Genomic DNA, 20,621 nt, shown 5'->3' with positions numbered 1-20,621 from the left:
GTCAAAGCGTTGTATATTACTTTAAAACGCCAGAAGCCAGCATGCCCAACAAATACAGAAAAAAACCTAAACGTCTCCCTGGCCATCGGATGTTATATGCAACTATGAAAACTGTTATATATGTTTCCACAAGCTTTTAGATTTCTCGCAGGATAAACAGTTCAATGGAATGTACAACGTCAATTTGAATTTATGCGCAATCTAAATTTTTATCTGAATAAACAAATGCGTACGGCAATACGGTAAGAAACAGTTTTAATGAATTCTAGACTGAAATCTCACAGTTTTAAGAAGGAAGCATAATTATCGAAACTAAGCAAAATATATTGACTAAAATGGTAAAAGCAATCTTCTAAATCAGTGGTTCTCAAACTTTTTTCTTTTGTGGCCCGTTTACGTTGCAAAAAAATTCTGTTGCCCAATAGTTAAAAAAAAATGTAAAACAGGTTTACAACAAAACACAGCAGAACATATTTAAAAATAGATTATTTATTCAACCGGGCATATTCAACCTGAGATACTTGCGGCTGAACAATAAATTTACATTCCTTTGTAATTCCTTCCCAAGCCATTATTCCTGTAAAATTAAATATAGCGACACAAATGAAACTAAATCTAGCTTTTTTTAAATTGGTCTGTGGCCAACCTCAAATGTTCTTAAGGCCCACCAGTGAGCCATGGCCCACTGGTTGAGAACCGCTGATCTAAATTATACAATAAAGACGATAAAATGATAGCAGAACGAAATCTGTCGTGCAATACTATTTACTAGGGTTGCCATGTTTTTTACATCATCAAGCTGGTAAGAATATAGGAATTGGTAATTATGTTATACCAGTGTAATTTAAGAAAAAAACGGCCTAAAAGTGTTATTGAAATAAGCCGCGGGCTGGGTTAAACTAAATTGTTTGGCTGGCCGGATGCCGCTCAGTAAGTTCAATAATTCTTAGATGGGAGCATCTCTTTCAGGCAAAACAAGCATAAAGTTGGCATTGAAAGTTGTAATAAGTTTCCTTTCCTGAACATTTGTTGTTTTTTCAAGGCCGGTCCGCGACAAAATTTTAGTTTTTAACCGGTCCGCAGTGCAAGAAAGGTTGCCGACCCATGGTCTACACTCTACACTGTCAACGGCTCCTCTGAACAAGCATGATAAACAGTGTGGAAAGGAGCACAAGCATCATGCCTGGCGAACGTGGAGCAATTCCATCGCTTTTACAATCTTTTTCTTTGCTGCCAGGAGGGCAAACGCACTTAAAGTCGTCAATCATGTCTACGCACGCGTATTCCTTCTTGCACGGGTTCGTATCACACTCGTTTATTTCTGAAAAAAAATGAAGTAACGATTGTTGGATTTTTCATCTAGCCCGGACTTGCTTACACTAAAAACCTGATTCGCCTAACCTATTTCGGTAAAGTCTTTGCGAAGCAGGGAAACCATTTACAGCCAGGTACAAAGGCTGCCTACGGAAAATCTATTACCGAACGCAGTAGGCTAAAACAGTATCGCAGAACAAGCAAGGCCAAAATATCTAGCCCGCGGTGAGGTACGTCAAGATTCTTTTGGGGTAACGTCAAAATTGTAATTTCGTTACGTCACACGTCCAAGAATTAAAACATTTATTTTTCGAAGTGATCAATTATAGGTATTAAATTTTAGTAGCTATAAGGCTTTCGTTCGACCGACTGAAATGTTCATAATCAGTATAACATACGCTCCGTGTGCGTGAACTTCCAAAAGCCTTAAGTAGTAAACTTATGCTTTATTTATACTGCATAAAAATCCTTATTAAATCAACTGATTTCGGTTTGCTTACCGATTTCACAAAGGTTTGACGTATAACCAGGAGCACAAGTACACTTGAAGCCGTCGACCAGACTGGTGCAGTTTGCGTTGTTGTAGCAAGGGTTGGTTTTACAGTTTTTGATTTCTGTGCACAGGTTAATTGTAAAAACATTTATAAAAAGCAGTTTTATAGCATTAAAATTTTTAATTTTAAACTAGAGAGAAATTTCTTTACACTTCATAACCCCCAATACTACAAATCAATGGCTAGTAGCAAACTAAGACAAATTATCCGGCCTATGTTTTAGTCCGAACAGTATATGACTTTACGTCAGTTAGCGAGTTTTAGGTACCTATATAGTTTTCTATTTATCATAGTGTTTCTATTTATCAACCTATGGGTAGCGACGCAAAATTTTAAAATTGGTTAGGCCGCGGAGCGCAGTAATTTTATATGGTGGGATTTATTAGAATGTGCTTGTAAACAAGATTTCCTAAAAATTTGGGAAAATTGTGAGAGAAATAGGAAGACAAAGATATTAACTAGGTGTTATCTAAGGCCTTCAGGTGTTTTCTGTCGTTCATCAGCAAATTCCAATGCTAGTAAGGCAAGGGCAAAACTAAAATCACCAGAAAGAGAAATACGAAAATGCCCCCCCTCCTACAACAACGAAAATCCCCCCCCCCCCCCTACAACAACGAAAATGCTCCCCCCCTTACTTACCAGTTTCACAATTTCGTCCTTTAAAACCAGGTGCACAGAGGCATCGGTAGTTGTTGATCAAGTCGGTACACGACGCACCGTTTTTGCAGTAGCCAAGATCGCATTCGTCAATGTCTAAATCACATGAGTACTTTAAATAACAAAATAGCAACGGGCCAGAAAAACTCGGTGGTTAAAAGCGATTTCGCTGATAGCAAGGGTTACCAGTCATTTATGATTTCAAATATTTGTGCCTATAACTATAAGTATACAGTGTATGCACAAAACACTAACGTGCTTATTTCCAAATAAACGTGCTTTCTTCTTTTTGTCTGAATTTTTCTCTCAGAATGTTTCTTTTTTGCAATTCGGACACTTGAAATGAGCAGTAAAGAACTCCTTGTAACATTTATTTAATTACCGGTACCTTATTTCTTCCATCGGATTATGAAAACATGTATCCAACACGTATAGTAACGGTGAATTCATAATAAGAGTAAAAGAAGAGGAAACTACTAGGTCATCACTAGTGGCTGGTCAAGGAGGAATTAGGCAGACTTGGACAACTAGATTTATTTCAGCTTTTTAAAATTAGATTAGAATTAAAATTAGAACAGTTCAGTTTTTCCAAATTAGATTAGAATTAGAATTAGACTATTTTGAGTTTCCTCAAATTAGATTAGAATTAGAATTAACGAATTGTCAAAAAACGAATTTAAACTAGAATTCAAAGTAGAATTACATTTAATTATTCACAATCAACTTCATTGAAATTATTCTAATAAGAATGTAAATGGTGAATAAGTGTGTGCTAAGTTTTATGCCTTTTAGCATATCATATGCTTTTAAGACGGTAAAAATCACCTACAGGTCGTTCCATCGAAAGAGTTTTATTTCAAATTCTTTGTTTTGACTGAGAGACTAATAATACCGTTGGACAAAGTGCCTTTTTGTTTTTTTTAGTCAAGGTATTGCCATTGGACGAGTTTGCCCAACTTTAAGAGCTTAACGTGTAACTTTTATGGCAAGGACTTGACTTGGAATTGACTTGCTTTAACTAAAAAGTTTATAAAAAGTTTTAAAACGTTCACGCCTCAATTTAAAAAAAAAACTGTTAAATTTTATAAATTTGCTGGTTATATGTTTGTCTCACAACGACACGGTTTTTCAACGTTTTAAAATACTTTTTTGCTTTTTTAAATCGTAGAATCCCGCTGGCCGGCTTACCTAGTGAACAGTTCTTGCCGACATAACCAGCAGGGCACTCGCAGTAATAGTCGTTCGGTCGATTAAAACAGGCTCCCCTACTGCATGGCTTTGCGAGACATGTTTCGACAACTGAAACACAAAATAGAAAAAATGATAGGCAGCGCCAGTTGTAATCCAATGGGCATAGATAATGTTTAGTTACGACTAGCCTATGTTTTTTTTTTTGTTTTTTTTAGCCTATATATAAAAAGAGTGTTAACATTTGTCTAAGCTTCAAACTTTACTTTGTGTGCTGATAAAATTTATTTGTAATCTACTTTGTAAATCTGTCATATTCATGAAAAGTGGTTTGTTTATCAAACAGACGTGGCCAAAACCTTGGTATAGTAACTATAGTACAAAATGTTCAAGGAAAATTACAAAAAATCGGTATAACGTACTTAAACCAGAAGGCTATAGCTAATTGTGCATGTTTATGGAGTAAATCCGAACATTCAAGTTTTAGAACAAAATGTATGGATGTAAACATTTTTTAAATTGTACATGATTGTTAAACTATAACACCAACATCAGGGGTTGATCAGGTTGTTAAAAACTGAAATAGCGATAACAAAAAGGAACCATTGGTTTACGGGTACACTATAGAAGAAAATGTCCACTACATGTAACGTATTTTTTTAAAACAAACTAACATTTGGAGCAATTTCTTCCTTCGTATCCTTTAGTGCAATTGCAGGTGTAATTGCTACCGCTTATTATGCATTGGCTGCCGTACAGACACGGATTAAGTTCACACATCGTGTTCTCACCTGAAACAGTAAAAACTCTACTTAAAATTAAAAAATACTACATTTATGCCATACGCTAGATAAAGGCAAAAATACACCCCCCACAAAAGATCATTTAAAAACTGTAAAATCATTACGTAAATAAGTACCAACATCGTACTACGATTCAAGGTCCAAAAATTTTGTGTTTCCGTTTCTTTTCAATTTTAGTATTGCCGATTTTTAAAATACGACTAAAAACACAAACCACATTCACAGCGTATTTTAAGAAATCTGTTCCAGAAGTTGAACTCATTTATCGCCAAACAACTTACATTTATAAGAGAGGTCGAATCCCTCTTCATTAACATAACTGTCAGTTTTGAAATAGATGTAGGCAACGCGGCCGTTGGTCACGAATCTCTGCATATCTTTATTGCCGCTAAGACTTGCCATCCTGTCTAATCTTGTCAGACTGTTTTGATATATCTGTCATTGTTATATGAATGGTATTAGGTAATGTTGTGTGGTAATGGCGGTTGTTGAAATTACATTTATTCGCCAGTTAACACCACTAGTAAAACTACTTAATATAGGCTAAATTCGATCGCATCGAGCTCTGTATCAGTAATTTCTTCTCAATTTATTTTTCTCTGTATCAGTAATTTACATGTATTAAAAGCATTTGATATATTTTTCTTGTTACAAACGTCGAAATCAACAACTTTGGTTGGCTTACTTCTAGAATTGCCCTTCTCCAATCCTAAAACCTATCGAAACAAATTTATCAGCGACAAAACTAATCAATTTAAATCCCTACTTAAGCAGAGTTAAAACCACAATAGGGTTTAAGGCGGTTCAACTTACAACCAGAAAAGTTTACACTAAGCAGAACTGTTCATTTGCTTACCACACAGTTATTGGTTTAGGTCTATAAATCGATTAGTTTTAGACAGTAAATTGTACTTGTCGAAATAGAAAAAAAAGCTTTGGCGGCAATTTTGTTTGACAATTGGAAACAAACTGTTTTATTCAGCTTCCATATACCTGGTGGCTCACAGCCAATACCCAGCTGGTTTAGAAAAGGTTTTTCAGGAAAATTTTTGCAGATAAGCCGAACCGGTAAAAAAATGTTTATTTGAAAACAGGCCATCTCGTCTTGAATGTATTTAAAATCAGGTTTTAAATATACTTGTATGAACGATATCAAACAATTACTTCAGGTTTTATAAGTTTACTTGTACTGGACGTCCGGTCGTGACGTAACTTTATGACGTCAACTCTGAAAATTTCCATGTTTTTCGGTAAAAAAAATGTCCATTACGGTAAGCAAATTGTTCTACGTTTAATCATGATGTATCAGAGTTCTTGTCTTGTATTGATACACCAATTAAAACTGAGATGCCCGGTTGGACAAGTCTCCTATACAGCTAGCAAAAAATGCCTCTTTTCAGATTTAGACCGAACTACAGATAATTTTAATCAATTAAAATCTCGGGTCACATGAAACGGCAGTTTTGACGCTTAAGCAAATGCCTTACGTAAAGAAAGTCGCAGCACGATTCCGTCCTAAGTCTTGCCACGCGAATGGAGACCTTCATATTTGCCGGGCACATCACTTCCCAAGTACAGTTGCGTCGGTTCCTGTAGTTGTTCGGATAATTTTGTGATGTCAAACGCTGGTCGTTGAAGGTTGCGTTAAGGTACTCAAGTCCGTAGCAGGCTAGGAGGCAAAAATAACTCTTTTGGCTTACGCTAAATTTTCGCAGAATGTGCTTTTCTAGAAAGGCGCTTTTTGTTGCTTTTCGATGCAATTAAATAATGGGCAGTTTCGAATTAAGTGTTTTGCTTAATAACGGTAACAGATCATCAAAAGCATGGACGCCCTTTTTAAACTATAATAAACCCTGTATTTTCAGAACTATTATTGAAACGTTGTCGGTCTATTTGGTATACAAAACAATGATATTGATACTTTTATGGACTTTCTTATATAGATACCTATGTCAAAGGGACTTCGTGCAGGCTATGGTATTTCTATCTCGTATTTTAGTGTCTCTGGGGAAATCAATGTGTCAATCAAAAGGCCCGTTATAACTCTAAAGAGCAATACTTAATCTTGAAACTTAATAGGTTCTGCGGCCCATTAAATTATTTAAAGTGTCAATGCGGCCCACTATAATAAAATGTTGGACATCCCTGGCTTAAACAGTACACTTTAATCTTTGTCACAGGTGTTTGTTGCCAAATAAGGGTAGCTTTGTCGCGTTTTAGAAAAAAATTGAATCGTGATAAAACAAAGTTTCTTGAAAACCACCTGATTAAAGAAAACACTCACAGAACGACCCTTTAACGTCTTTATGCACATAAGGATACTGTACCGCCAACTTTTGGAAACCCTGATTCACATGTAGCAATGCCCCCTTGGGGCATCGATAGAAAAGTAACTTACTGACGGTACAGTGTCGACCGCTGAATCCAGGCAGGCAGGAACAGTTATAGTCGTTGACCAGGTCGATACAAGTTCCATTGTTTTGGCACCGGTTTCCAGAACAGTTGTCAATATCTAAAATAACGTTTTTAATGTTTCAGTGCTGCCTTTGTCGGTTCAACATTGTGTTTTTGTTCAACTGCAGAGTTGTAAAGCTTGCTTTGGCAGGAAATATTAATATAACCATATTACGAAAACTGTCGCTCTCCACTGTTTTACGTTGGTCATTTATTCTTTCGTTTGTTTTCCGTTTTGTTTAGGTCGGTAAAAAAACTCGTCTTGTTATGCAAAAATTCGCAACGCGCGATCACAATGAGAAAGCGTTTTAATATTTCGACATTTATAAAATGATTATATTCTGATTTTAGTATTAAGATCGAAAGATAGAATAAAGACTGCAGCAAAACTCGCAGAAAATATATCACAGCCCAACATGCAGAACTTTAAAACGAACGAATACAACTAAAACTTAATTATTTTTAAAGCACTATACACAGTCCCCTTAACATGTTTAACATGTTGCAGCAAACTGATTTTTAAACTGTCGCCACTGTTATTATGTGCAGTATTTATTTATTATTTTGAGTTTGCCTTACTGATTGAGCAATTCTTTCCGGTAAAACCGCTAACGCAGGTACAAATGTAACCCAATCGATTTCCGCTGCAGTTTGCTCCGTTTTGACATGGATTATTAATGTCACAGATCGACTGAGATTCTGAAAAATAGGTGTGGAATTAAACTTCTGCCACGATTTCTATGTAATAGCTTCCTATTTGTGCCAAAGCGGTCTGATAACTTTTTAGAATGCTTAAAAGTCGGTATCATGCCAAGTGTTATAAGGATTTACACAAACATTTGACATTATTGGCTTAAATTAGCTTTTTTAAAACAGATTTTTTCGCCATACTAATATTTTAGGCAAAACGAGCGGACGTCAAATCCGATGATATATTTTTCCTTAGTTGCTCTACTGTAAACGTATATAAGCATTAAACATAGTGCATATATAAAAAACGGCTTCAAGATTCCAATATACCTTTAATATAAATTATATCCTACATATAAACTGATGCTACCAAGCATAGTAATACAAATCAAAAAAACAGCTTGTCTGGTAATTTCAATTTTTGACCAACGTTTTGGCAACCTTGCAATCCGCCTTCGTCTGAGTCAGTGCTTTTCAACCTGTGGGATGGTACGCACTTGTGCGGATGAAAAAAATTGTAATGCGGATGACAAACGTTGTGCGGATCAATGTGCGGATGAAAATGGTGCATGTTCTTTTTTTCATATGATGCGACTACAGTAATCAAATAAGCTGGTGCGCCCACTTAGGCGTTACAGATACAGTAGTATAGTCTCTCAGCGCTTCATTGCAGCTTAAACTATCTAATGTATATCGGTCAAGGCATAGGCTCACGCCCCTAAGGTTTAAATACACAAACCCTTTCCTTAAAAATAAACTTAAGGAAAAAAACTATAGGTTGCAAACTTTCTGTGCTAGTTTCGTGCGGATGAAAAATTTTCGAAATAAAAAAGTACGGATGGAAATTTTTTCAAAGGTTGAAAAGCACTGGTCTGAGTGAATAACACTAAACGCTTGAACAATAAACGGAAACGAAAGAAAAAAAGCAGAAAAAAAAACGCGAGCAACGAAACGATAAGAAAACAATTAGCGATAACGTGTTGCCTCTAATCCTGCAGTTGCTTGTAGCATGCCGAGAGCATCACGCCTTTTCTGATGTTCATGGTGTTAGGGCAAGAATTAAAATTACCAGATGTTTTTTGATTTAAATTATATTCTACGTTAATATAGTAAGGGCCCACTTTTCTGCTAATATCATATTGATGCTATTACTTTTTTAACTTTTCCGATGCATCTTGTAGCGCTAATGAAATATTTTACCGATCTAAATAAATAAACTAATTTTCCCATTCTCGTCAATCATAAGGCAGGATTTGCTTCCGTGGGATATTTTTTCAATTACCTAGACCAGTGGTTCGTAACCAGGGTTACGTGTACCCCTTGGTGGTACGGAGCACCAAAGCAGGGGGTACGACATGCAGTGTGAAATGCGCTATTCAGTCATATTTGTCGAAAACCAACAATAAAAGCCATTAGTAAATTGACTGATTGTTTCTGTGCTGTAAATATTGTTGAACTTACAAAACTGTATTTAATGCATGCATTCAACGTAAGTTATAAATACACTGAGTTAAATTTCTATTGTTACAATTTTAATTTACTTTCGTCGGCCATTTAAACAGGGGTACGAGAAAAATTTGTGAAAGCTTAAATGGTACGAGCGCTGAAAAGGATAAGAAACACTGACCTAGACAGAGATACTTGAGGTGAAAGCCACGTCTGGAGAGAGACGAGTCAGATATAAAGTTGAACCTCAAAGATGGGCGGTTGTAGTGCAGCACAAGGTCTCTAACATTACCTTTTAGCTTCGTGTCATTGCCTTTTCCGCTGTTAATCTAAGCAATAATAATTGTTAGGTCGGCTTGTGTTAGACTTAGGGTTGCAAGAGTTGCTTTTTTAATTACTCTTTTAGAATAAATAATGATCCCTGTTAACGAAGCTTATTTTTGCTGTTGTAACAACTAAAGTTAATGACTTAACTCATATGCACTTGGGCCATTTTTATATTACTTTACTTGATTTGATTCTTTTGATCAAACAGACTTGATCTGCCGTAAGCTTGATATATAAATTACTTACTTGGACTTAGCTCATAGTGTCAAATGACTTGATGGAAAATTAGAAGTTTTCGAAAAAAATTGTTTTGACTTGGACTAGACTTGATATAATTTTTGCAAGTGTCTTTCAATTTATGTTATTAAGCAAATGATTTGACTGGGACTAAAATCATTTAAAATGAATTGTTTACAAAACTGCCATTATAAGTCAACATTTGGTTGTTGGGCAAAACAAATGCAAATGTTTGTATGAATATGTGAATAATAAAGAAATGGGATACTTATTTGTTTCTATTCATGTATATGATGTGGATCTGCTGGATAGTTTAATCGATTGGTTTATTGAGGGAGAAATAAGATCAATATAGATTATAGACTATAGACGGAACTAAAAATGTTTTGGAAATGTTTCGATTTTTGCCACTAACCACTAAAGCAAAACTGAGGTAAAAAAAAAATAAAAAAATAATTACTACAAAACTATTTGTTGATGTGCACCTTTAAAAAATAAAATAAAATAGTCCGTTTACATACAAACTGAAAACAGGGCGATCTTTAAACAAATGATTGCCAAATGAGTTGGGCTTCTTCACAGCGGTAAGGCGAGTTAATTACCTCGTTACATCCAGGATGCGTTTATAAATGGCCTTACATCGTGTCCTAATATTGTTTTCGTGTGCAAAATTTGCGAGTGAACTAACTGTTAACCTCCTCACGCAGGGGTCCTTTTACAAGTTAATCCGGTATTTTATCATAAATTCACCCTACCTCCGAACCATGGAATCGAACAAGATAACGCTACATCGACCTATGACAGTTCTTTAAAATATTGCCATTGCAACCTGCTTGAACATCGCAATAAAACGCGAAACAAACTACCCTTAAATGACTAACTGTTATATATAGGCTGCTAAGAGTGCGTCAATTCTGTTGTTCTTCAGTTTCTATATTTAGGGTGGAAATTTAAATTTTATACTTCTTCCTAGCAAAAAAAAAACTGTCCGCCAATCAAAAATAAAACCAATTTGTTTTTAAAGTATTCCTCATTCGTCAGCCAACCGAAATTAGCGACACAAGGTCTTTAAACTATTACGCAATTCCAAAGCGCGTGACTTTTCGTTTTGTGATTAACGTATCACGACTGGAGCTCCCCATCTCGAACACACGATTTTTACGTATCCGGACATATCCGACTGGATTTTTTGCTACTTCATGCTGTTTAGTATAACTGGACGGTTTGTAAGTGTTTTTCCTTTTTTAGAAGTTTTTTTCGCCATTTGCATTACCCTAAAGCAGGCAGATTTGGCACTGATGGAATGCGTTTCAATACACATGAGGATTTTTCCTGCCGTTACTGAAAAGATTAGAAGGATATAGTAATAAGTTTAAATAAGCTTATTTTGTGTAGCTCAACACCATTTTTTCAGCCTAAATATAGCATTCTTAGCTGATACACGTCGCCTTTATGTAGTCAAGTTGCGAGACCGTTTTCTGGAAATCTGAATCTCAGAGACAGGCCTATCAGGGATACGGAAATTTCAAGAGCCGTATACATTATGTCTACAGTAGAAACAAAGACTAAAAAAAGTCAAACATTGAAGAAAAAAATATGTCTTGTACGAAGTTAATACTTAATTAAAACTTGCACTCACCAGTGGGCCAAACATTATCTACCAATTACCCGTCCGGACGAAATAACACTCGCCCAAGAAAAACGTTTTTGGCATTATCGATCTTTAGCATTTCGAGTTTAAGATAATTGGCCAGAGGGCGAGTGCAAAATTTAAACCATAATAGTTTCGAAACCCTATATAGGAATGCGGTTAATCCAAAACTATCGCAAAACCCTTGCAGTAGGCTGTCTTCTTGGCAGACCTGGGACAACTCACAGTCAAATAGTCGCAGCAGGATTCGGTTTCAAGGCGGACCACCCTTATTTCAATTTGTTTTCCGGGACAAACAAGGTTCCATGTGCAGTTCATTGACGAGTCGTATCTCCGTGGGTAGTTTGTGGAATTGATGGTGCCCATTGTCCAGTTCGCGTTAATATAAAGGTTTGGAGAACATCCTAAAACAAGTTTGTTTTTATTGAAAATACTCAACATCAAGATGAACAAGGAGATCTATAAAATGTTTGCTCGGAACAGCACTGTGGATTAAGCAATGTACTGTGCGCTTATGTTACGTCGCACTATACATTAAATGCGTTTTATAAGCGCCTTAGCAAGTTGCATATACATGGTTTGGAAAAACAGAGTATAATCTACCTTAAATGCTTATTATAAGCAAATATAGAGGAAAACAAGCGTTTTACTAAAAATCCTCAGAGATTTGCTTTACCAGGTACGTAATGTATGCCGGTTTACATAATAGAACAATAAACGCTCGATGGTGTTGCCTACGTAATTCAAGTCGTTTGTTCAGTATAACAGCAAGTGTGGGCAGCCTTTAACATTGACCCAGCCGTTTGGTCGGTTTAATCAAACTCAAATCATAAAAAAAAATATTTCAATAGTTTCCTATTGTATTACAATCACTAAACACTACACTAACGCCTATAGGCGTTGTCATTGTACACTTTAGGTAGGCAAAACCTTTTCTATTAAGCCTAGAGGCAAACCACACCTTTGGAGCACGTTGTTCCACGAAAACCTTCAACACACGAGCATTTAAAGGAGTTCACCATGCCAGAGCAGGTTCCCCCATTCTTGCACGGATCCCAAAGACATTCGTTAATTTCTGTAAAGCAGCTGGAATAGGTGAAGCGTTTTTCGAGACTACAGTATATCAGCAGCATTATGAATGAGATTCTTTGCACTAGTAAGCTTTTACTAGGTGGTAAAGTAACCTGGAACGGTGTTCATGTTAACAAAATGTTACCAGGTACACTGTTAAAAAAATGTTTTCCTATACCTTTCTTTATGTTGCCAAATAATCGTTATATTCTGGAATGCCCCAGAATAGAATTTTACTAGCATACTTCAGTTTAGATGTTTTCATTCTAACCCCTTTTTTGCTTCAGTTAATTGTACATTTTTTAACTACAATCGTAATAATGAGATATTTGAGATCCTATTTTTGACCCGGTCCGCCACAACATTTTAAGTTTCTCATGCAGCCCGCGGTTAAAAATAATTTCCCACCCCTGCTCTAGATGAAACTATGATAACTTTAAAACGCTCTACAAACAAACGTCTGGCAGCCAAATATTAAAACCTTTTATTATGATTAAGTGATCCAAATTTTAAATTTGACAAACAAAATTTTATATTATTAGAAGCTTTTTGACCCTACTGCTTTTTTGCAATTTCTTCAAAAAACATGTAATAATGTTGCGAAACAAAAGAAAAATATTGTTGCTTAAACTATGTGGCTTTTGCCGCCACGTTCATTTTCAGTAATATAATAAGAAAAATAAAGTTCTTGATCTGATTAAAATGATTTGCAAACAAGTTGGAAAGATAAACAATACAAAGCCTGGAACTGGTAAATCGGTCTATACTATATGTATTGCTTACCAGTTTCACAGTTATTTCCCGTAAAGCCTGCCTTGCAGATACAGGTGTAGTTTGTAATTCTGTTGTAACAACTGGCACCGTTAAGACACACGCCTTTTTGACATTGGTCCGTTGTGTTATCTGCAAAATAATGCTTTAAAGTTTATTTTTAAGTTTGAGGAGAACATCCGCTGAGTTAATGTGGGCAATTGTCTTTGTTTGAAAGCGCTGTTCCTAAACTCTATTTTCCGATTGCCATGATTTACCCAATAATGTTTAACGCAGCATTTCCGTAGGTCTCATTAGACAAGACATAACTGTTAAGTTAAAACCTAAAAAATCCCTGTGAAAAAAATGTGAGTCACACGTTGTGGATTGAGAGGTTTACACTATTCTTGATGTGTTGTTTGACCTAGACCCTTTGAAAAGTACACCCACTTTCTATATACATTTTACAATATTTAAACATGTAACAAAACAAATCACAATCGTTGAAAGTTACATTATGGGATGATGGGAATGTTGGCCAACCAAAAGCCACCAAGAATTATATTGGGCCGCCAAAACCATTTCGTAAAACATCGTGACAGCTATTGACAGCATTCAAAGCGTTTTTCCAGCTTTCTGCACTACTCTCCTACTTTATTGTTCATTTGACGTGGCGTAGCAAATCGTTTGCATGAAATTCTACTTAATTAAAAATAACTCGAGGGAAACTGATTTTTAAGTTTGTCGATTTTTGTTTAACATTATAGTAGCTAACTTTAACTGCAAATTTAGTGTCATTTTTAATTTTTCTTTTGTGGAACAGAACTTGTTATACATATTAGTTGGAGCTGAATTAAAACGCATATATTAATTAACCAAAAGTATTGGACTAATCACAAGAATAGCAAAACTCGATACAGCCTTTCTGGACGAAAATAATAATTCTCTTGCTTTTCAATGGTGCGATACTCATCATGAGGAACGTAAATGATTATGATATGTTACGTCTGGAAATTGAAAAAATGCAAATATTTGCACGAGGGGCGAATGAACGAGTGTCACGAACACACAACAAAACAACACAGCCCTAAAAAGACAGCTTTGCGCAATGAAATTTCTGGAAATCCCCGAATTGCCGTTACAGCACCCTAAACCAGTGCTCTTCAACCTTTTTTGGTTTGATGAACCCTTAAAGTTGTTGTGACGAACTCGTGCACCCTGTTTACTTAAAAGGTAAACTGAGGTAAGAAGCGATATGAAAAATCCTTATGCATATCAATATCATAATGTCAATTAAACCGAGCGGAGCTGCCGAAGTTTTACACACTGTCGGTGAGAGTTTGATTATGGCTGCAGGCTGCTTGCGAGTAGCCTACTATTGCATGTCATACAACAGCATTCAACGTCAAATATTAAGGATTCATTAAAAGTTTGTGATGTACCCGTGTATACCTTTTAGTAATGGTGCAACCCAAGCATATTTTGGTGCACCCTAGGGTGCACCGTGCACACCGTTGAAGAGCACTGCCCTAAACCATTAACCCACCCTTCCATATATCAATTCACCTAATCAGCCGATAGTGCCTCGTTATTTACTTTGTTCTCTATACGCTCCATCGTGAATTGACCTTAAGACGAGGGCAAATATGAAATTTTTGACGCTATTTAATCACGGCAACTTTTTTTGTTTGTTTTCTGGCGTAACTCTCTGATATTAAAAAGTTCTTTTCTTGGTGTTTTAAACCACTACGAGTAAGTAGATTTAACATATATTCTTAAAAACCTTTTTACATATTAAAAAAATGATATTCACCATTTAGCATGTATGGTTTATGTCGCCACAAACTGGAACAAAGCGCTTTAATATATAGTTATGTTACAAAAAGTTCGTAGGTTATAGCAATGCTGTACACTTTTTAGGTTATATTTGTTTCACCGACCTGCGCAATGGAATTTTAAGCGGAATCCACTTCGCGATGCTGACCTGTCCGATCTAAACTGCAAGTATACGTTGCTGGAGTTGAAGTCAAAAATGCTATCGTTCTTGAAGCCCGATAGGGAGGCCACCCTGTTAAGAAACGACGTCGATCCATCGTAGAGCTACATAAAACATGCAGAAGTTTTTATCAGGTAGAAACTTTTCAAGATTCCCGACTCGATTGGGAAACGAGCACGGCACAATTACTCTTTCTTACTTATATTTTAACAGACGTAATAATAATAATATTCAAAAACAGCTTCTCTGTAAAATGTATTTGTTTTAATCAGGGATTCGAAGAAGGCGATTTGAATAGGTTTTTGAAACGTTGATTAAAAATACCAATTACCAGCGGAGCTGTTTTTTATCAATATTAAGATACTTTGTTAACTAAATCTCATAAGCTAATTATGTAGCACGAACATCACGTAGGGCCTAATTATGTCTACTATACTAAAAAGGCAGGATTTTTCTTTCAGGACTTAGAGTCTGTTTTTTAGCTAAAGTGATATCGCAAAATAAGTTAGTCTGTCTTGAAATTAATAGATTTAACGTTATGTTGAAAGGAAGGGCTGCCTGTTTTTTTAAGGCGTGGTACGGAATGTGATCTGAATCTTTTTTCCTAAAATCTGATGAATACCCTTAATGTGTCGAGACCAGATTCTGTGGCCAAGTGCATGACGTTGATGTAAATGCGTCCAAAGCCGCAGGTGATTTCCCACTTGCAGAACAACCGATTCGGGTAGTTATTAGGGTAGTTTGGGGACGTAAGGTACTGATTCCCTCTTGTAGCGTTCAACACTATCTGTGTTATCCCACAACCTGTCGAAAAGCACAAAAATCTAGTTGATCTTAAGAACAATATGATTTCTTCAGGTAAAATAAAAAAAACATATTTATGTTGGTTATCCTGCTATATTAAGACATTAAACCAGTGCTTCTCAACTCTCAATTTCTGTTGCCGCCTCCCATACGCTCGTCAAACAATTGCTAACCATTTAGATATATTTTCCTACACACACTTAACTGCCACCTGATTCAGTTTGCAAATAATTGTTGTCAACGTATTACCAGTTTGTTCGATGTCAGTTGATTTAGAAAGTCAGATTACATTTTCCATGTGCATTGGAGGAACTATTTAAAGAGTTTTGAAAATATATACCCGATCCATTTAACCCTGTCATTTACCAAAATATTAAAAAAATAAAATTAAAAAGGCGCTGCTTAAAAATTATGATAAAAGTATATTAAAACAAAGCGGTATATGACTCAACGGCGTTTCGGTACAACGAGCAACACTGTACGTTTATCGACTACAAAGCTGGGCTGCGGAGTCTGTTTAAACAACGCTAGTTCGAATTCGGCCGAAAAAGTAATAAGTCTTGTCCGATTTCAAACAGATTAGCCACCAGGTCAAGTCCCGTGTCTAACTCCAACTCCACAGCCCTGTATTCTATCCATTGCCTTAACCAAAATAGAGTGGGTGTAAAATAATCCAACCATTGGGGTGTCATAACGTGATAACGTGGATTAACAATATTTCATCTTATGTTATTCCACTTTTACGATTCACAGAGCGCGGCCTTATAGGTTTCGAGCTTGCTGTAGCGCAAGCTCAAGTTTACGTCGTATGGACCCAAGTAATCTTTTACGAGACTCCCGAGCCTGACCTCAGCCTAATTAAACTACTTTGTCGATTTCGCTGCAGCCCTGCTATTATTATATAAATCACCCCGTTTAAAATGTAAGCTGCGTTCAATTTATGTAACGACAATTTTTTCTAATATAATTGTTTCACAAAAGTTGCTTTGTCTCGCCACTTACCTTGAGAGCAGTTTTGTCCCATGAAGCCTAGAGCACAAACGCAGGTGTAGTTGTGAATTTCGCGTTGGCAGGTTGCACCGTTAAGGCATGGCATGCCCTGACAGTGATCGACAAATGAATCTGAACAGTGAGTATTTCGAAGTGTTTTAATTGATTGACATTGAGCCAATATTTAAAGTTGTTTGACGGAACTTAATTCTTTTGTGCAAAATAACATTGGATTGAACCAGTTTCAAATTCATTCCGGCAAATCAGTTGCAAAAGTTTGAAGTTTCAATAAAATTTAGTTAACAACATATTTTTCAATTAGATTTAAACGCAAACTTTTTTTAAATAAAACGAATTTGGCCTGCGACAAAAAGAATGGTTTTAAGTAGTTTTAAATCAAATTATATCCACTAGGAATGTTTGATGATTATGGAGATACCGGTCTGTAACTCCATTAGTATACGTTTAGTTTGGGATCTAACATAGGATATTATACCTTTAAAGATAAATTTCTAAAAATTCGTCCTAATTTGAATTTTTTGAATTTCGCGTTTGCAGGTTGCACCGTTAAGGCATGGCATGCCCTGACAGTGATCGACAAGTGAATTTGAACAGTGAGTATTTAAGTATTTTAATTGATTGACATTGAGCCAATATTTAAAGTTGTTTGACGGGACTTAATTATGCAAAATAACATTGAATTGAATGTCACGAAATAAATTTACTATTTAAACCATTTAGGCTAATCAGTTTCAAAACTTTGAGTTCAATAAAATTTGGTTATAATAAAAAACTTTTTCAATTAGATTTAAACGCAAAGTTATTTTTAAATAAAACAAAGTTGGCCTACGACAAAAAAAAGTTCATAAAATAAATTAAATTCCACTAGGAATGTTTGATGATCTAACATAAAATATTATACCTTCTAAGATAAATTTCTTAAAATTATTTTTGTAAAAGTTACCATTGTACTTCTTCATATCAGAAACTTTGCCTATTTAAAAATATTAATAAAGTCATTTGTATCGGCTCAAATGTTCGTACTTGTTGCCGAAATTTGGTTAAGTTTTGCCAAACTCACAACATATAGACTTGCAAAAAACACTGAATGTTGTCAAACAAAGTGAAACGACATTTGAGATGTATTAAAGTCTTATTATAACCGCTGTTTGACCTTTACTTAACACAACAGTTATAGAGGGTAAACATAATTCAAGGTATTTACAGTGTTAAGGTACCGTGGTACATACCGACACACAAGTAACGCAATCTGAAGCCCTTCAACGTGTAAGAGCTGTCGGTGTGGAACCTCAGAAATACGCTGGTTGAATTTGGAGTGAAAATCGTATTTGTTGGTATTCCTGACAATTTGGCAAGACGATGTTCCTCGCCGATTGAGCCGTCATACACCTGTCACAAGGTGAAAACATACAAAGAAAACACCAAATTTGATCGAAAGACGGAAAAACTTCTTTGGAAAGGGTTGGTCTAGGGCATCAGAACGCTTTTAAATTGGCAACTTTGCATTTAGTTAGCTTACCTATGATTGTATATATAGGTACAAACTAGAAAAAAGAACACTTTTTTTTCTGCGTAATTATCTAGACCTTGTAGCCATTTATTTAATACTTGTCATTGCTATGTCGACTAACGAGGGTTAACGCACAAATCCTTTTCCTGTTTTGCCTGTTTAAAATAGCATGCTATTCCAATAAAGTTTTTTTTTTTTTAAAACTAGGCTAATGATTTATTAATCCCATAAATTTGCTTTCCTGCTGGGATTATCGACAAGCCCAATAATCATGCACAAAAGTTTTCCTAGTTTAAAGCTATTAAAATCAGTAAAGTCGTCCAACTATGAGCAATAACACACCTAAAAATAACAAAAATATAATATACAGCATGCAAATTGTTTAATCTGCACACTTTAGATAAATAACCCAATTGAATTAAAATGTGTTTGATGAAAACACTTCATTTGACCTGAAGTTGTAAGAAAAAATGACCTAAGTCAAGTCAAGTCAAGTCAATGTAATTAAAAAACTTAAGCTGAGTCAAGTCATTTGAAATCAGTGTCTTTAAGTGTACTTGAGTCATTGCCTTAAGTCATTACTAGGGCGATTATTTTTGACTTGTCAAAAAAAGTCAAAATTTTGTCAAAACTTACATGTTAGGTCAAAATTTGTCAAAATTATTTCAAGTTAAAATCGTACAAAATGAACATATATAGTTTTCAAATTAAAAAATACACTTATAGTCAGCTTTTTAAAATTGTCGTTAAGTTTTCTCACAATATGTTGTTCAAATTTATTAAAAAAAATAGTTTTGATTTATGTACAACGACATTTTAACTGTATTATATCTTGATTAGAGCAATATACGGTATACGCGAGCCGGTATAATTAACCACCCAGACCTCCCTAAATTGGACAAATGTAATATTTTCGAAAATAACCAGCTTATTTTTTTCTTATTATTTTTAGGAAAAAAAAAATTTTAGGTCAAAATTTCCTATTTTTAGGTCAAAAAATAATCGCCCTAGTCATTACAACACTACTGTACACTGTACAGTGACCCAATCACGAGCCCTGTCACTGTTCGACTTACCGAGAGATAGTCGAGCGTAGATTCGGTGTCAAAGAACGTGAACTTTAGGTGCAAGTGGCCGACGCCTTTAATGCAGCGGATCGCCCATTTGCAATTTAGGTTGTTGTCGTATTTCATGGGGTAGTTAGGGGATGTCAGGTACTGCGGGTTCTCGCTGGCCGTCAGATTGGTTTCCCCCAGATTGTTGCAACCTATGCGAACACAGTTCAATACGATTTTTGTTAATTTTGTTTAAAGGGCACCAAATAAAATTCAATCGGAATCCTGGAGTATATTTTTCTCGGCATTTTGAGAATTGTTATTATCGTATACTTTTCGCACATTATGAATATTAGAATTTTAAAAGCAAAAAAGAAACCAAATGCACTGATTTATATATTTTAATAAAAGGGATTCATTATCCACCCCATGTAGGCCGACTTTCGTTATTTTTCCTGTGGAAAACGTTTTACTCATTTCGACTTCACACATACAACCGAGTGGAGACATTTACTCTTTTCTTTCAAGACGAAACAAAATCGTTGTTGTTTTCTATAGTCTTTGTTATTTTTTGAAACGCATAAACAAATACTCATGTACTTTAAAATTATTTTACCTCAGCGTTTTTTTCAAAAATGCAAACAAATAAATTGTCAGATTTACAAAGGTTGAGAGAAAACATTCTGGATTTTACAGTGTTCGGGGCTCGCAATTTGCTGTGGGATCACCGGCCACTAACTGCTGCGATAGTTTTGTAACGACCATGATTAATGACGCCATGTCTGTAGCGCGCTTTCCGACAGTGCACTTTACAAGGTACCCAATACGGTGCACGGAGCACTGACAGAAAAATATAATTTAACTTTTCATGTTTACAGCGAGGATAGGCCTACTGCTCCTTGCTTACCTCGCCAAAACAAATGACATAGGTCCTTCTAAATATATATCAATTTTTCACTTTTTATGATAGAATATATGAAAAGATAATATGGGACCTCGGTATTCCTAAACAATTTCGCTATCAAACGAAAGGAAAACAAACATGTAGCTTTAAAAAACGCCTTGAAAACGTAGAAAGCAAGGCAGCCGTTTTAGTGTGGCAT

The 20,621-nt window shown here is 35.6% G+C and overlaps 1 protein-coding gene across 1 annotated transcript; it reads right to left on the bottom strand.

The window, feature by feature from the left end:
- Positions 1 to 238: 238 nt before the first annotated feature.
- Positions 239 to 19,995, bottom strand: LOC146145520 (tolloid-like protein 1). Its single transcript, XM_083390597.1, has 19 exons — positions 19,992 to 19,995; positions 19,540 to 19,730; positions 18,183 to 18,342; positions 16,945 to 17,064; positions 15,761 to 15,942; positions 15,083 to 15,242; positions 13,176 to 13,295; positions 12,283 to 12,396; positions 11,547 to 11,725; positions 9,288 to 9,435; positions 7,550 to 7,669; positions 6,801 to 7,028; positions 6,004 to 6,185; positions 4,798 to 4,951; positions 4,388 to 4,504; positions 3,714 to 3,824; positions 2,508 to 2,621; positions 1,815 to 1,928; positions 239 to 1,321 (listed from the first exon to the last, which is right to left on the bottom strand). Exons 1-19 carry the CDS (start codon positions 19,993 to 19,995, stop codon positions 1,125 to 1,127), a joined length of 2,715 nt encoding a protein of 904 aa, XP_083246723.1. The 3' UTR covers positions 239 to 1,124.
- Between the last annotated feature and the right edge of the window lie 626 nt (positions 19,996 to 20,621).

Source organism: Ascidiella aspersa, chromosome 5, assembly GCF_963924565.1.
Source record: "Ascidiella aspersa chromosome 5, kaAscAspe10.2, whole genome shotgun sequence".
NCBI lineage: Eukaryota > Metazoa > Chordata > Ascidiacea > Phlebobranchia > Ascidiidae > Ascidiella > Ascidiella aspersa.
Note: the sequence above shows the minus strand (reverse complement) of the source record. Positions and strands in the feature narration are given on the sequence as shown.

Excerpts from the sequence above, each read along its gene's own strand:
- LOC146145520 (XM_083390597.1), bottom strand. Across the intron at positions 6,186-6,800 it reads AGACGTTAAAGGGTCGTTCT|CCTGCTACGGACTTGAGTAC; the intron begins GTGAGTGTTTTC and ends TTTGCCTCCTAG. Across the intron at positions 4,952-6,003 it reads CGTGCTGCGACTTTCTTTAC|ATATATCAAAACAGTCTGAC; the intron begins GTAAGGCATTTG and ends TAACAATGACAG.